Source organism: Cylas formicarius, unplaced genomic scaffold, assembly GCF_029955315.1.
Source record: "Cylas formicarius isolate icCylForm1 unplaced genomic scaffold, icCylForm1.1 PGA_scaffold_1__22_contigs__length_36826433, whole genome shotgun sequence".
NCBI lineage: Eukaryota > Metazoa > Arthropoda > Insecta > Coleoptera > Brentidae > Cylas > Cylas formicarius.
The window spans coordinates 29,378,394-29,391,685 of NW_026844264.1; the positions used below are offsets into that span (position 1 = coordinate 29,378,394).

At 35.5% G+C, this 13,292-nt stretch overlaps 1 protein-coding gene across 1 annotated transcript; it reads left to right on the top strand.

Moving 5' to 3' along the window:
* Positions 1–1,457: 1,457 nt before the first annotated feature.
* Positions 1,458–10,481, top strand: LOC132696862 (ATP-binding cassette subfamily C member 4-like). Its single transcript, XM_060661950.1, has 11 exons — positions 1,458–1,720; positions 5,028–5,158; positions 5,218–5,451; positions 5,502–5,929; positions 5,986–6,142; positions 6,200–7,994; positions 8,049–8,199; positions 8,276–8,506; positions 8,560–9,071; positions 9,126–9,566; positions 10,337–10,481. Exons 2-11 carry the CDS (start codon positions 5,067–5,069, stop codon positions 10,394–10,396), a joined length of 4,101 nt encoding a protein of 1,366 aa, XP_060517933.1. The 5' UTR covers positions 1,458–1,720; positions 5,028–5,066; the 3' UTR covers positions 10,397–10,481.
* Positions 10,482–13,292: the final 2,811 nt, after the last annotated feature.

Sequence of the window (13,292 nt, forward strand, 5' to 3'; positions counted from 1 at the left end):
AATGAGTTTTATTGATTTAAGCAGAAAAATTTAATCATTGTTTAGGCTATCTATCATTCGAGCTGGGTTTTTAGGTGTATGTGTATGTGACTCGTTAAAAACAAGCGTATAGGTTTATTCTAATTAAAACAGTAACCATGTATTTACATGTTGCACAATACTATGTAATGTTACTTCAAAACGTAACAAACTAAAAACATTGCAACAAAATAGAATAAAATTAAGTAAAATTATATAAACACAAAATTTGTATCACACATCCCTCAGTACAAATATACCGACCTCTTTTACATTAAACGTTATAAATAAAAATTATACTTATATTATACTATACTATACTATCTTTTTTTTTAAGAAACCAGGGGCACATGACAATTGGGAGCTAAATAAAATGTGTTATTTGTGAAGTGGATCAAAAAAAATTGAAGAATCCATTATTTTTTGTTTTTAAAATAATTTCTACAAAGGGGCTCAGCTTTTTAAATAGAAATACGTCGGTACTACACTGCAAATCTGTATTATCCGCATTTTTCGAATTTCCATTTATTTTAAATTTCTGTAATTTTTTTTTTCACTTTTACGTTGTTAATTACTTAATTATCTGCTAAACCAAGTTTTGAGCATTTATTTTAGTAATAATTATTGTGAATCTAATGCTACTTGCGAGTATCATAAACTAACTTTTCGATCACAAATTTTAAAATATGCTTTAACGCTTAGAAATAGTCTTGATTAGTTTTGGTTAGTTTATATCATATCGACAATTATGTTTTAAACAATTTTCTCTACTCTTTACTCTAAAATACCTAATTATCTATGAACCAAGAATGCGGAAAGTGTCACCTAAATACGTCTTAGATTCTTTATTCACTATTGCGGATGTTTATGGTACATTAGTCACGGGTTTGGGAACGTTTTGTTAAATTTGATCGTCACCCGTTAGTGAATTTATTCTTGTAGTTTTGCAAAAATGTACCAAAAAGATGACAGTCGCAGAACATTTTTAGTATGCCACCATTCTATAAAACTTCTTCAGTCACTGTTTATTAATTAATTAATTAATTTATTATTAATTATATTCCTCATTTATCAAACCGTTTATGGTACTATAAAACAACTTAAATAATATGTAAAAGTAGTTGAAGTCGTTATAGATCAGCAATATCTCAACTAATTACTAACTAAATTACGAAGTATTTAAGACCATTGGTCCAGCAATACTTCATCATAATTAAATATTTGCTAGTCATACTGCCAAATTATTTTGACGATACAAATAGCCTTGACGAAAACAACACTTTCAGACTGTCATTATCATTGCGTAAAAACAATTTTGATAAAAGTTAGCATTTTAACGAACCGGGCAAAGCGTGGCGCTTAACTGCTTTCAGCCTGGCCTTAATAATTAATACGTTATCCCCACCTAACGCCCCATGTGAACAATTCCGCGCCGACCATAGGTTTCTACCTGTGTTCAAACGCTAACAACTGAAATGTGGTACTGGCAGCCTTTTATACAAATACGAGATAAAAATACGCGATAATATACCAGCGCTTATCTGTAGCGAATAAAATGTTCATCACAATTCCGCGAGCGGACTCGAATCATAGTCTCGTACTCTGTATCCTCCAGATTTGACGCCGGTCATTTTTTAGATAAGTTTGTCTTCTGTGTTGGAATTGAAACTGTGATTTAATGTGCCATCGACCTCTGCGGACCGTGAGTATCCTGATAATTAAGGGTATTGCTAGTATACGATTTGTAATAATTTAGAAGGTTTATATGTTACATGATATGGTATGGTGCTATATATCGTTAGTTGGTATTATGGGTTTACAAAAATTGTTGGCAGTACCTAACTGTATCAATGCATGTATTTTCTAGTGGAAGTCACTGCAATTTCAAACAAAAATGCCAGACGATGGTCATAAAAAGATAAAAACTGCAATTATGTTATAAAAATAGTCCAAAAATAATTGTCCCTTAAGGAAATTAGCACAACATTTTATTTTATATTTTAAAATAAATATTCGGTGACCATTTTGTCATCGTTTTCTTCAACTCTCAACGCAAACTTGAATTTAATGGCTCGAAATATTTTATAAATTTTAGTTCTGATTTTATCATAAATAAATATATGTTCTATATAAATAAATATATAATTTCGTGAAAATCTGAACTTTTAGTTCTTATTTATTTTGATACATAGATTTTCATCAAGTAAAAGCCACCTCAGTTCAATTCGTTTCTATTATATATCTCCCCATAGATTCATAAAACTCTTTTTACATATTTCGTAAAATTTTAAGGAATATTTTACACCAACATATGGCACCTATGCTGATTTTTACGATTGCTCTTGTTAGAAATAACGTTCAATCGAGTACTAGACGACTAATGAGAGATTTGTTGCTTTTCTATGATGTACTGCATCTCAATGTCGTCGTCGCTTCAAAAGTTGCAAAAGCAGAGATCTGTACTATCTTAAAAATTTCAATTCACCAAAGAATTTTTCACTTCTACTTAGACTTGAGATCGATATTTCAGTTCAGCATAGACCATGAAAAACTCCTTTATAAATGAGTGTTTCTTTACCTGCGATAAATCATAAAAAATGTTGATAACGTATGGTAAAAAAAATTGTTTTACGCTTTTTTGTGGCTAATTGTATTTCTTTATATACTTGATGAATAAATGTAACAGTTTAATTAAAAGTGTAGTAAGGGATGTGACTGAATAAATTTCTGTATTCTGCAGTGCATCCGTATAAAATATTTCAAAGTCACGTGTTCATTAAATCAAACATTCGCTGAGTTACTGCCTAAGGCAACAATGAAAGCCTTGGCTTTGGCACTTTTCTTTAGAATGATTACGCACGCAACTGATTTGTGAGGAAGTGAGACAAGTGCTTAGGGAGTCTGTTCACGCACCTGTCGAGAGAGAAAACGGATTTTGAATGGGTTTTCGAATATTGCTGGATGTTTTGGAATAAAACTTATTTTTAAGGAATCCCGAGAGAAAGAACTTCGACGATCAGATGATGAAACATGATGATGGTGTGATAAAACGAACTTTTGGAACCAGAAAGTTTTATATTTTCATTAATGTTCCCAAACGACAAAACGGTTAAAATTTCCGCACTAATCGGCGAATCGCGTTAATTTTGTTTATTTACGTTTATTGACGTATTGCTAAAATGAAACGTTTTAATTAAATGAATAGTTATTGCATCATGTTTACGTATACGTATTATCACGTATTTTACGTATTGGTTCGCAGCGGATAGCCAGAAGTGTCTGGAGAGCGGATCAACATTTTGCATTTTTGATGAACAATTCCTATATCTCTATGGATAGTGGAGTGTATAGATAATTTTTAAATCACATTCGGTTAAGCATATGTCACAAAATGTGCATTCATTACTATATTAAAAAATTAAATTAATATGTTTAAAAATGTAGGGTTTAAAAATGTAGAACTATCTTGTTTACCGAGTGACACAAGATGCAGTTGCTATCTTACTTTTTTCTTTAGCTTTAAACATTTTTTTTTCATATTTAGATTCAGTGCATTTGGAAGTGATGCCAACCTTATAATTTTAATTAGAAATCTCCAATTCAACTACAGTATTCGCATTCTACGAACCCAATTCTTGTTAAAATGATGCATGACATGTTAATATTTCTTGCCAAGATGGCCGCTTGTCTTTTTTCCTGAATTTATGGAGTAGAGGTTCCCATTGAGAAAAACTGAGAGAAATCTTATTTTCTTCTAGAAACTCAGCAAAAAACTAACTTAGCTGTCACTTATTAAATAACCTAAAAAATTGCACTGCATCAGCTGCAGCTACATCCTGTGCCACTCAATTCGCTAATATCACGAAAGTATTTAACCATTTCAATTATTTTTAATCATGACTAAAAGAATGACAACCATAATTGTAGAGTTTGTGTTAGCAGCCATATTATAGGTGACATTTCAGAATTTTTCGCGTTTCCGTATTAACCAATTGATGCAAGATATTCATTTATTGCCTGGAATTTAGATTATGACACAATAGTAAATGGAGCAAAAGTTGGCATGTTTATTTTGTGGACGTTTAGTTTACCCTATTGAAGGCAAAAAAAAGCAAATACGTTATTTGCAAAAGATCTATCGGAATGTTGGCGCAAGATTTGGGGATTGTTCTCGGATCGCGGACTCATTTCAAATTATCATTGTTTTCAAAATTGTGTAATTACGACAATGGATTTATCTTCACTTTTTCGATCGTCATCTAGTACATTTCCATCAGAGAAAAAATTCAGGGACTAGTTATATCGTAAAACTCTATCCACTTGAACCGACGACTCGTAGTTATTGATGCGTTTACTTGGTAATATCGACATTTTAAGGGACTTTAAGATGGAGAGGAGGTAGAACATTACTATTTTTTGAAAATGCTCTATTTCGAACCACAATTTCAAAGTTTCGCCAACCGTCGCAGAAAGAATCCATAAAATTTTTAAATAGTATCTTTAATCTATACTGTTAAGAGTAAAGCATTTGGGCTATGGAGATAGCATATCGGTTTTAGCATATCTCTCAAAATCGGTTATTTGGTTTCGACATTAATCACGAAGAGCATGTGAAATAATAACTTTTATGCTGGTTAAAACCAATAGGTCGTTCTACGAAAAGCAAATTGTTGTTGGGTCTAGCGTTTTGATGTTATTATTTCCATTTCATTTCCATTACGTTATACTATCAAGGCAGATTCTACTGAAGATATCGTTTATAATATAATTAGAACTTAGTCTTTGGTGAAGAGTATCGAAATTGTTTGAAATCTCCATTGGTAATTAAGCACAAATCGCCAATATCGAATATTAAATAATGCAAACCACTTACAAAGCGCTTAATATACGCCCTTCAAAATTTTAAAAGTCATGCCCTCGTTTATAGGCAGATAAGATATATGAAGCGAAATTTAATCAAAAAAATGCCTTTTTAAAGTAGTATATTACGTAACGGTGATAATTTTCAGAACTCCCGATATCCGAACTAAAAATCCACCAATGCCTAAATGGAGGATCGCAAAGATGCCGAGGCCAGGAAATACAACACGAAAACCCACCCTTACTTAAAAGCTAATATTCTCTCGAAAATATGTTTTACGTAAGCAATTTTCCAGCTGTTGTCGATGTGTGTTGCCTCAAACGCCGTGGTGTTTTCAGATGGATAGTTCCCCTTTTCAGAAAAGGTTTCAAACGAGACTTGGAAGAAGATGATCTTTATCCCGCTTTGTCGGCCCACGACTCCACCTACTTGGGCGACAAATTGGAACGGGAATGGGAAAAAGAAGTGAAAAATAAGAAGGACCCTTCTTTATGGAAAGCCTTAATGAGGGTATTTGGAAAACAAGTGGCGGTTCTTGGAGTCGCGTACTTGATTATTGAGGTCGTCATTAGGTAAGTGTTATGAGCTTCTCAGAAACATTTCCACGTCGCCTTAATTTCAGATTGTCGCAGCCGTTGGCTTTATCCAAACTCTTGGACTACTACGACCCTGATTCAAAAATGTCAAAGGAAGACGCTTACCTCTACTCCGCTTTCATAGTACTGTCGTTTTTTGCTTCGGTCGTGTGTCAGCATACCTACATGTTGCATATTTTCCACCTGGGTATGAAAATCCGGGTGGCTACCTCGACGATAGTTTACAGAAAAGCGCTTAAACTTAGCAAATCGGCTTTGGCGGAGACCACGGTAGGACAAATGGTAAATTTAATCTCGAACGACGTCGGCAGATTCGAATTAGCTACCACGCATATGCATAACCTATGGTTGGCCCCGTTGGAAACGATTGTGGTGTTGATACTTCTGTACTTCTTCGTCGGACCAACCGGTTTAGCAGGAGTCTGTCTAATGCTTGCATTTATTCCATTCCAAAGTACGTGCTTCCTTCTGAAATTTCCAAGCAAATTGTAAAAACTTGGTTGCTTTTAGTGTGGATGGGAAAGAAAACATCCATATACCGTTTAGGGACCGCATTGAGAACAGACGAAAGGATCCGTTTGATGAACGAAATTATTTCCGGTATACAAGTAATCAAGATGTATACCTGGGAGAAACCGTTCGCCAAGCTCGTCGAAATCAGCAGATGGTGGGTTTCATTTTTTGTATCTTGGCTGTAGATTTTAATGTAAATTATCCTGTCCAGGAAGGAAATTCAACAGATCCGGAAAATATCCGTAATCAGAGCCATCATGATGTCCTTTAACCTTTTCCTCAGCAGAGCCGCCATCTACCTCTGCATGATGACCTACGTTTTGACTGGAAACATATTAACTGCGCAGTACGTCTTTGTCACTTCGTCCTTCTACGCGATTTTGCGTAACGTCGTCACCATGTTTTTCCCGCAAGGTATTACCCAGTTAGCCGAATCCAGTATATCAGTGAAGAGAATTAAGCAGTTCTTGATGTACGAGGAAGTGGAATTTGATTCTAGCGCGACTTTCTTGGACGGTTTCCAAACCAAAGATCAACTTAAGAAAACGCAGAACGGGACCTCAGTCAAGGACGGACCGATCGGAGTCCATTTGAAAAATGTCTCCGTACAATGGTTAAAGAAGCACGAAGAGAGTAATCTTCAAAATATTACCATGGAAGTATCTTCCGGGGAATTGGCGGCAGTGATAGGACCGGTGGGTAGTGGCAAAACCACCCTGCTGCATGCCATACTGAAGGAACTGCCGCCTACTACGGGCACTGCAGAAATAAATGGTAGAATTTCTTATGCTTCGCAGGAGCCTTGGCTGTTTGTTGGAAGTGTTAGACAAAATATTACTTTCGGACAGGAATTTGACTCCGAAAAATACCAACAAGTAGTTAGAGTTTGTGCTCTGGAAAGAGACTTCTCCCTGTTCCCCTACGGGGATCGCACTATTGTTGGAGAACGCGGCGTTTCTCTAAGTGGAGGTCAAAGAGCCCGCATAAATCTGGCCCGAGCGGTTTACAAAGATGCCGATATTTATCTATTAGACGATCCCCTATCGGCTGTAGATACCCACGTAGGTAAACACTTGTTCGAGGAATGCATTTCTGGGTACCTCAAAAATAAATGCGTTGTTCTCGTGACCCACCAGTTGCAGTATTTAAAAAACGTCGAGAAGATTTATCTATTCGGACACCATACAATCGAAAACTCTGGCACTTACGAGGAGATCCAGAAATCTGGAACCGATTTTACCAAGCTCCTCGAGGAACTAAAAGACGTAATGGATGAAGATGAGTCCGAAGAAGAAGACGCAATTCCCGAGGCTGATTTAGAACCAGTACGGAGGAGGAGGAAATCTACGAAAGAAGTGATTCCGAAAAACGACAAAGATCCTTCAATAGAAAAGGAAGGACGAGGACAAGGGACAGTCGCGCTCACTGTTTATAAGTCGTACGTACTGGCTGGAGGTCACTGGTGTAAAATTATTGCTCTTTTCGTGACATTTGTCGTATGCCAAGTAACTGGTAGTTTAATAGATTATTACTTAACTTGGTGGGTCAATATCGGCCAATTGGCGAAAATCACTACTACCAACACGACCAGTGCAGCAAACCTTTCCTCTTCAGTTAACGATACTTCACCGGCACAAGAATTTCTCCCGAGCAACGATAGTTTTGCAATAATTAATGACACGTACGTTCCTTTGGATGAATTCTCTCGCGAATTAACGTGGTTCCAAGAATTCTGGTTAACGCACATGACGCAAGAGATTTGTCTTTCGATATACAGTTGCTTGGTCATTTCGGTTATTACTTTGACATTGACGAGATCATTGTGGTTCTACCGGTGTTGTATGCAGGCATCCGTCAGATTGCACAACAATATGTTTGAGAAAATCGTATATGCCACTATGAGATTCTTTAACACGAATCCGTCGGGAAGAATTTTGAACAGGTTTTCCAAGGATATGAATCAAGTAGATGAAGTGTTGCCGATGACTCTTTTGGATACCACTCAAGTAAGTCTTAAACTGAAATTTAAGATCTCATTCTCAACGCCACCATCCTTTAAGATATGTTTAATGGTTTCTGCCATAATATTGGTGATTTCCACCGTCAATCCTTGGATGTTGATACCTGCAGTAGTGATTCTCATTATATTCTATTCAATCAGAGTGGTATTCCTGAGAACTAGTAGAGATCTTAAGAGGCTGGAAGGAGTGAGTAAGTATATTTGTGATGATTTCCAAGAATTTGATTTGTTAAATATTATCCTAATCGGCACTATTTTCTCTTTTAGCAAGAAGTCCAGTTTATTCCCATTTGACCGCCTCACTCCAAGGTCTAACGACAATCCGCGCTTTTGGGGCGCAGGAAATTTTAAAAGTCGAGTTTGACAACTACCAAAACAAGTACAGCTCAGCGTATTTCATGTTCGTCGCTGCTAATAGGTGTTTTGGTTTTTGGTTGGACATGCACTGCGTGTTATTTATCACGTTGGTAACTTTCAGCTTTTTGTTAATTGGGACAGGTAAGTAACCTATACATTATTTGGGCGCTACTTATTACAAAGTTGGTTTTCAGAAACTTTCGGTGGCACTGTGGGTCTGGCCATTACCCAGTCGTTTAATTTAACTGGTATGCTCCAATGGGGCATGAGGCAGTGGAGCGAATTGGAAAATACAATGACCTGCGTAGAAAGAATAAAAGAGTATGCCGATGTTACACCAGAGAGTGACGAGGCCACCCAAGATCCGCCGAAAAATTGGCCAGAGGAAGGAAATCTTAAATTCGAAAACTTATCTTTGAGATATGCCGCAACGGAACCGCTTGTTCTAAAGAGCTTGAATTTTTCAATAAAGAGTAAAGAGAAGATAGGTATAGTCGGCAGAACTGGGGCTGGCAAGTCGTCCATAATAGCAGCATTATTTAGGCTCTCTGATATTGAGGGTAGAATTCTAATTGACAACGTGGATACGAAATCAGTTCCACTGAATAAATTAAGATCTAAAATATCTATAATTCCACAGGAGCCTGTACTATTTTCTGGTACCTTAAGGAAGAATCTGGATCCTTTCGATGAATACAGTGATGAGGCAACTATCTTATAATTTCATAAAAATGTAGTATTATTGTCTGCTTTTTCGCAGGTCTTATGGAACGCACTTGAAGAAGTTGAACTCAGGAAGGCCGTTTCAGAGCTACCACAAGGTCTAGAGAGCAAAATGTCAGAAGGCGGTTCCAATTTTAGTGTCGGTCAAAGACAGCTCGTGTGCCTTGCGAGAGCTATAGTTAGAAATAATAAAATACTTGTACTGGATGAAGCGACCGCTAATGTGGACCCACACACTGACTCTTTAATTCAATCCACCATTAGAAGAAAGTTTTCAAATTGCACAGTGTTAACAGTTGCCCATAGACTACACACCATCATGGACGCAGATAAAGTGCTTGTTATGGACGCCGGTAAGGTGGTGGAATTCGCAGCACCACACGAATTGTTACAAAACAAGGAATTCGGAGTGCTCTATGAATTGGTACAGCAGACTGGAAAAGCTATGGCTGATAATCTTATGTTCATCGCAGAGGAGGTAAGTATTATATATAAGATTATACAATTATTTTAACTAATAATTAATCACGAACGACATTATTTTCGGTTATACCAAAAGTGAATGTCGACTGGTTATTAAATTGCATATCAAATAATGCGGAAAAGGAAAGAAGGTTCTTTGATGCATACCCACGGAAAGTTTAAAATTTCACTTAGCCCAGAGAACCCGATAAAAAATAGATTTTTTGTAACTATTCCCACCAATCGGTCCCCAAAGTTCGAGTTGGACACCTATTCTTCAGTGTCACACAGTCAGTAATTTTGACTTTCTCTTGCTCAGTGGACTATCATGGCGACATCAACGCCAAAATGTTGGTTGTTTTGTTTATCTAGATTCCTTTTTACCCAAATGATCATTTAATGACATGTTCGCTAACATAACCCATATAAAAGCTATATATTTGCAATGCTTCTTGCATTACTTAAAAAATTCGATGAATCAAAAACCCGTTTCTTACACATTTTTGACACAATTGGATTTGTGATGTCAGATTTAGGTAGGTCAGCATTAAGGTAGTTCAAATCGATCTCTTCAGTAGTTTAGACTAGATTAGATGAAACCTAAAAAAGGATAATCACCATGTTCTGTTCTGTGGGCATACACTAAAACTAGAGTGGATTAAGCTTTATTAGATAGGAGTTAGCCAAAGGCACGTCAACAGTATATTTAATTTTAATTTACCCTATACGGGTGGTATATCAAATAAAGATTATTTCCTAATTCATTTCATTTTTGTTATTTTTCAGAGCTACAGAAAATCACAAGAAGAACGTGAACGGAATAGCAAGGAACACGAAAGTTTGTAAAAAAGTTTAAGGCGTCCCCGATTTATGTAAAATTAAATTATTTATATGTACTTAATAAATAATAAAATCGATACGCTTACTAGATGATAACCTTCAAGGCCGTCTTTGAATTAAATTTTTAATATTTAAGGGTTCATCACCTGTTCACCACGTGATTTGGTGGCGTGATAAGTTGGCTAAGTAAAAAATATATTCACTGAACTTTATCAAAGCGATACTCTGACTGTTATTTGGTGAAACTGGTGCTTCCAAAACATATTAGATCCAAATGAAAAGGTGTGTTCGTTGATATGGGAACGTCTAAAGCAATTTTTTGAATAATTGACTCTATAGTTAAATAACGCAGCATTTCTGAATTTGGTTTTATCTATTTTTAGTGTTTTCTCTTGACAATTATTATTTTATCAACATTTCAGTAATTTCTTTTACAATTTGTTTGATTTGTTTTTTTGTATTAACCATCAAAGATACTCTTTGTTAATCGGCGGTTAATTAGTTTTTCAATGGTCCGAAGTACCTTTGCTTCATATTTAATACTTAATATATAATTATTTCTTATTGAGTTATTCACACAGGAAAGTAGTAATCTTAAGTTATGGAGAAGTATAATTCAACATTATTTTACTTTACAAAAAACTAATTTCGGTCCTTTAGAGCTCGTTTTGAGCGCGCGAACACGGACCTCCGATGATTTCGGTATTTAAGAAGACTTCGGAAAAAGATTAAAGGGGAATTACACAGACCAAATAAAAAAGTTCGAGTGCATTCAATATCTTTCGATTTACGCGAAGGTATTAAATTTATAAATTTAACATGGTGTAAAGCCAAAAAACAGTTTACCCGCAAGACGTGGAAAATACGAAAGATTTCTTAAAAATTTCTTTATTTATTTCTTGTTTTTTAGTCATAACATTGTCAAAAATCGAGGACCTTCGTCTTAAACTCATGCTGCCATCCAATTTCTGTAACAGTGATTTATGTGGTATATATGTGTGATTAATTTAATACCTCACCTACCGTTCTTTAACTAATATATATTGTTTGAGAATCACCGACTAGCGATGAAAAAGTTTGATTACGGTCATGATAGAGCGGGAGATCGTTGCTATACCAACATTACACTTGCAAGTAGCTGTGACAACTGTGATAACGCATTGGCAATATGTACGGAAAAAACGTGTTAAATACTACTCGCTTGATATAGTCTGGGCCAAATACACTTTTAATCATAGCAGAAAAACGTTTTCTAAATATTTCTTTTCCTTCAAAGCTTATGTTTGCCATGAAAAGGACTCACAGGACAACATCTCATCGACACGCATTGATAACAAAGCAATTTATAAAATCAGAAACCACTTGATATCGCAAAAAAATATCCAAATGGTGTTGAAAGGCTCCCATTATAGTTAGATGCAGTAAGCAAAAATAAGTATTTCCATTTACTAACTTTTGGTTTGCATATTGACTGCAGCCTCGATGTGTTAAAGGTTCGCAGTTGGTTGTCTTAGGACCTCATAGCGTACAAATTGTACGGCCAGTACTGAAAGTGGAAACATAACTATTTCTATACATTAGCTCGTCAAGGAATTGTAATCCAATCTTGTACACCTGCTGTCTACCTCGTTCCCATAATTGACGATATAAGGCCTACCTCCATAGAGAAGGCATTGCTAAAGGATGTTTTCAATATCGCAAAGGCAGTAAAACTGAATACCTCTAATTTTTTGTGAAATAAAAGAAAGGCCGGTTATTAGTTAACAGACTGGCGACAAAAGTGTTATCGTTTACTACACTTCATGCAGGCAATCAAGAAATATAAATATAGCTAAGCATATACCGGGTATGGCAATTTCTATGGCACACGGTATATTTTGAACTGGTGGCGGACAATTGTTCCAAATTATTTTGAAACCATATTTTCAGGGTAACATAAATGCATTTCACATTTTGGAAAATAAAAAATTAATAAATAACAATAATCGGGAATTAACCAGTATACACCGCTAATTACAATTCATGTCCAAATACCCACCGTTCATTTCTAAAAATTTTCTTATACATTTTAAAAAATGCTTATTTCGGACCCGTTTATTATTTTTTGTCGTAGATCAAGAGCCCTCAAAAAAAGAAGTCCATCGGATTAAGGTGTGGTGCGTAATGCATAATTTAAATACCTTCGTACAGCGGTACAGAGTGGAGCGCCATGTTCCATTAACTACATGTTTTGTCTGCACTGCAAGGGTATCTCTTCCAGCAAAGGTGGTAGTTCTACTGTGTGTAAAACACCAGCTGATTACGTTGAGAATTAAGCGTTTAAGCGTTAAAAAAAAATTGACAGACTATAACTCTATACCACATTGAATCTTTCCTCCAAATTTGCGAACCCAAATTCCGAATACCCTGCATATCTGTCCGTCTTATTCTCTTTACCGTGATATCTATAACCCAGCTGCATGAAATTTCTATTAGTCATTAATATTGGTCAATAAATTTAAAATATTTTGTTCCTGCCAGATGATCTCTCTATACTCTATTCATTAATCGTTAGTTAGTTCTAAACGAAGAATCGTTTTTACGGTTGCTGTAGTCCAAAGCCAAAATTTTTAAATTTTTTTCATCGGTAACGTGAAATTGAAAATGCAACTCTAAACTTTGTAGAAAATTTATCGAAAGAAGAACTGTGTCGCTAAAAAATTTCGATTAAAAAAAGTTCGAATAAACAATACAATACAGTGTCAAAATTTACTGGAGATTTTCAATAGAAATTTGAACATACTATAGAGTTCGTACCGCAAAATAATTATATTGGCAGGTGTTAAGTAATATGAAATGTTGCAAATATGACATTTATCTACAAAAACATTAACCATTAATGTTCGAACGCTTTTATTAGAAA

Bases quoted from the DNA above. Each gene is read 5' to 3' on its own strand.
- LOC132696862 (XM_060661950.1), top strand. From the start codon at position 5,067: ATGGAGGATCGCAAAGATGCCGAGGCCAGGAAATACAACACGAAAACC. The intron at 5,452-5,501 runs GTAAGTGTTATG...CCTTAATTTCAG, and splicing joins ATTATTGAGGTCGTCATTAG to ATTGTCGCAGCCGTTGGCTT. The intron at 6,143-6,199 runs GTGGGTTTCATT...TATCCTGTCCAG, and splicing joins CTCGTCGAAATCAGCAGATG to GAAGGAAATTCAACAGATCC.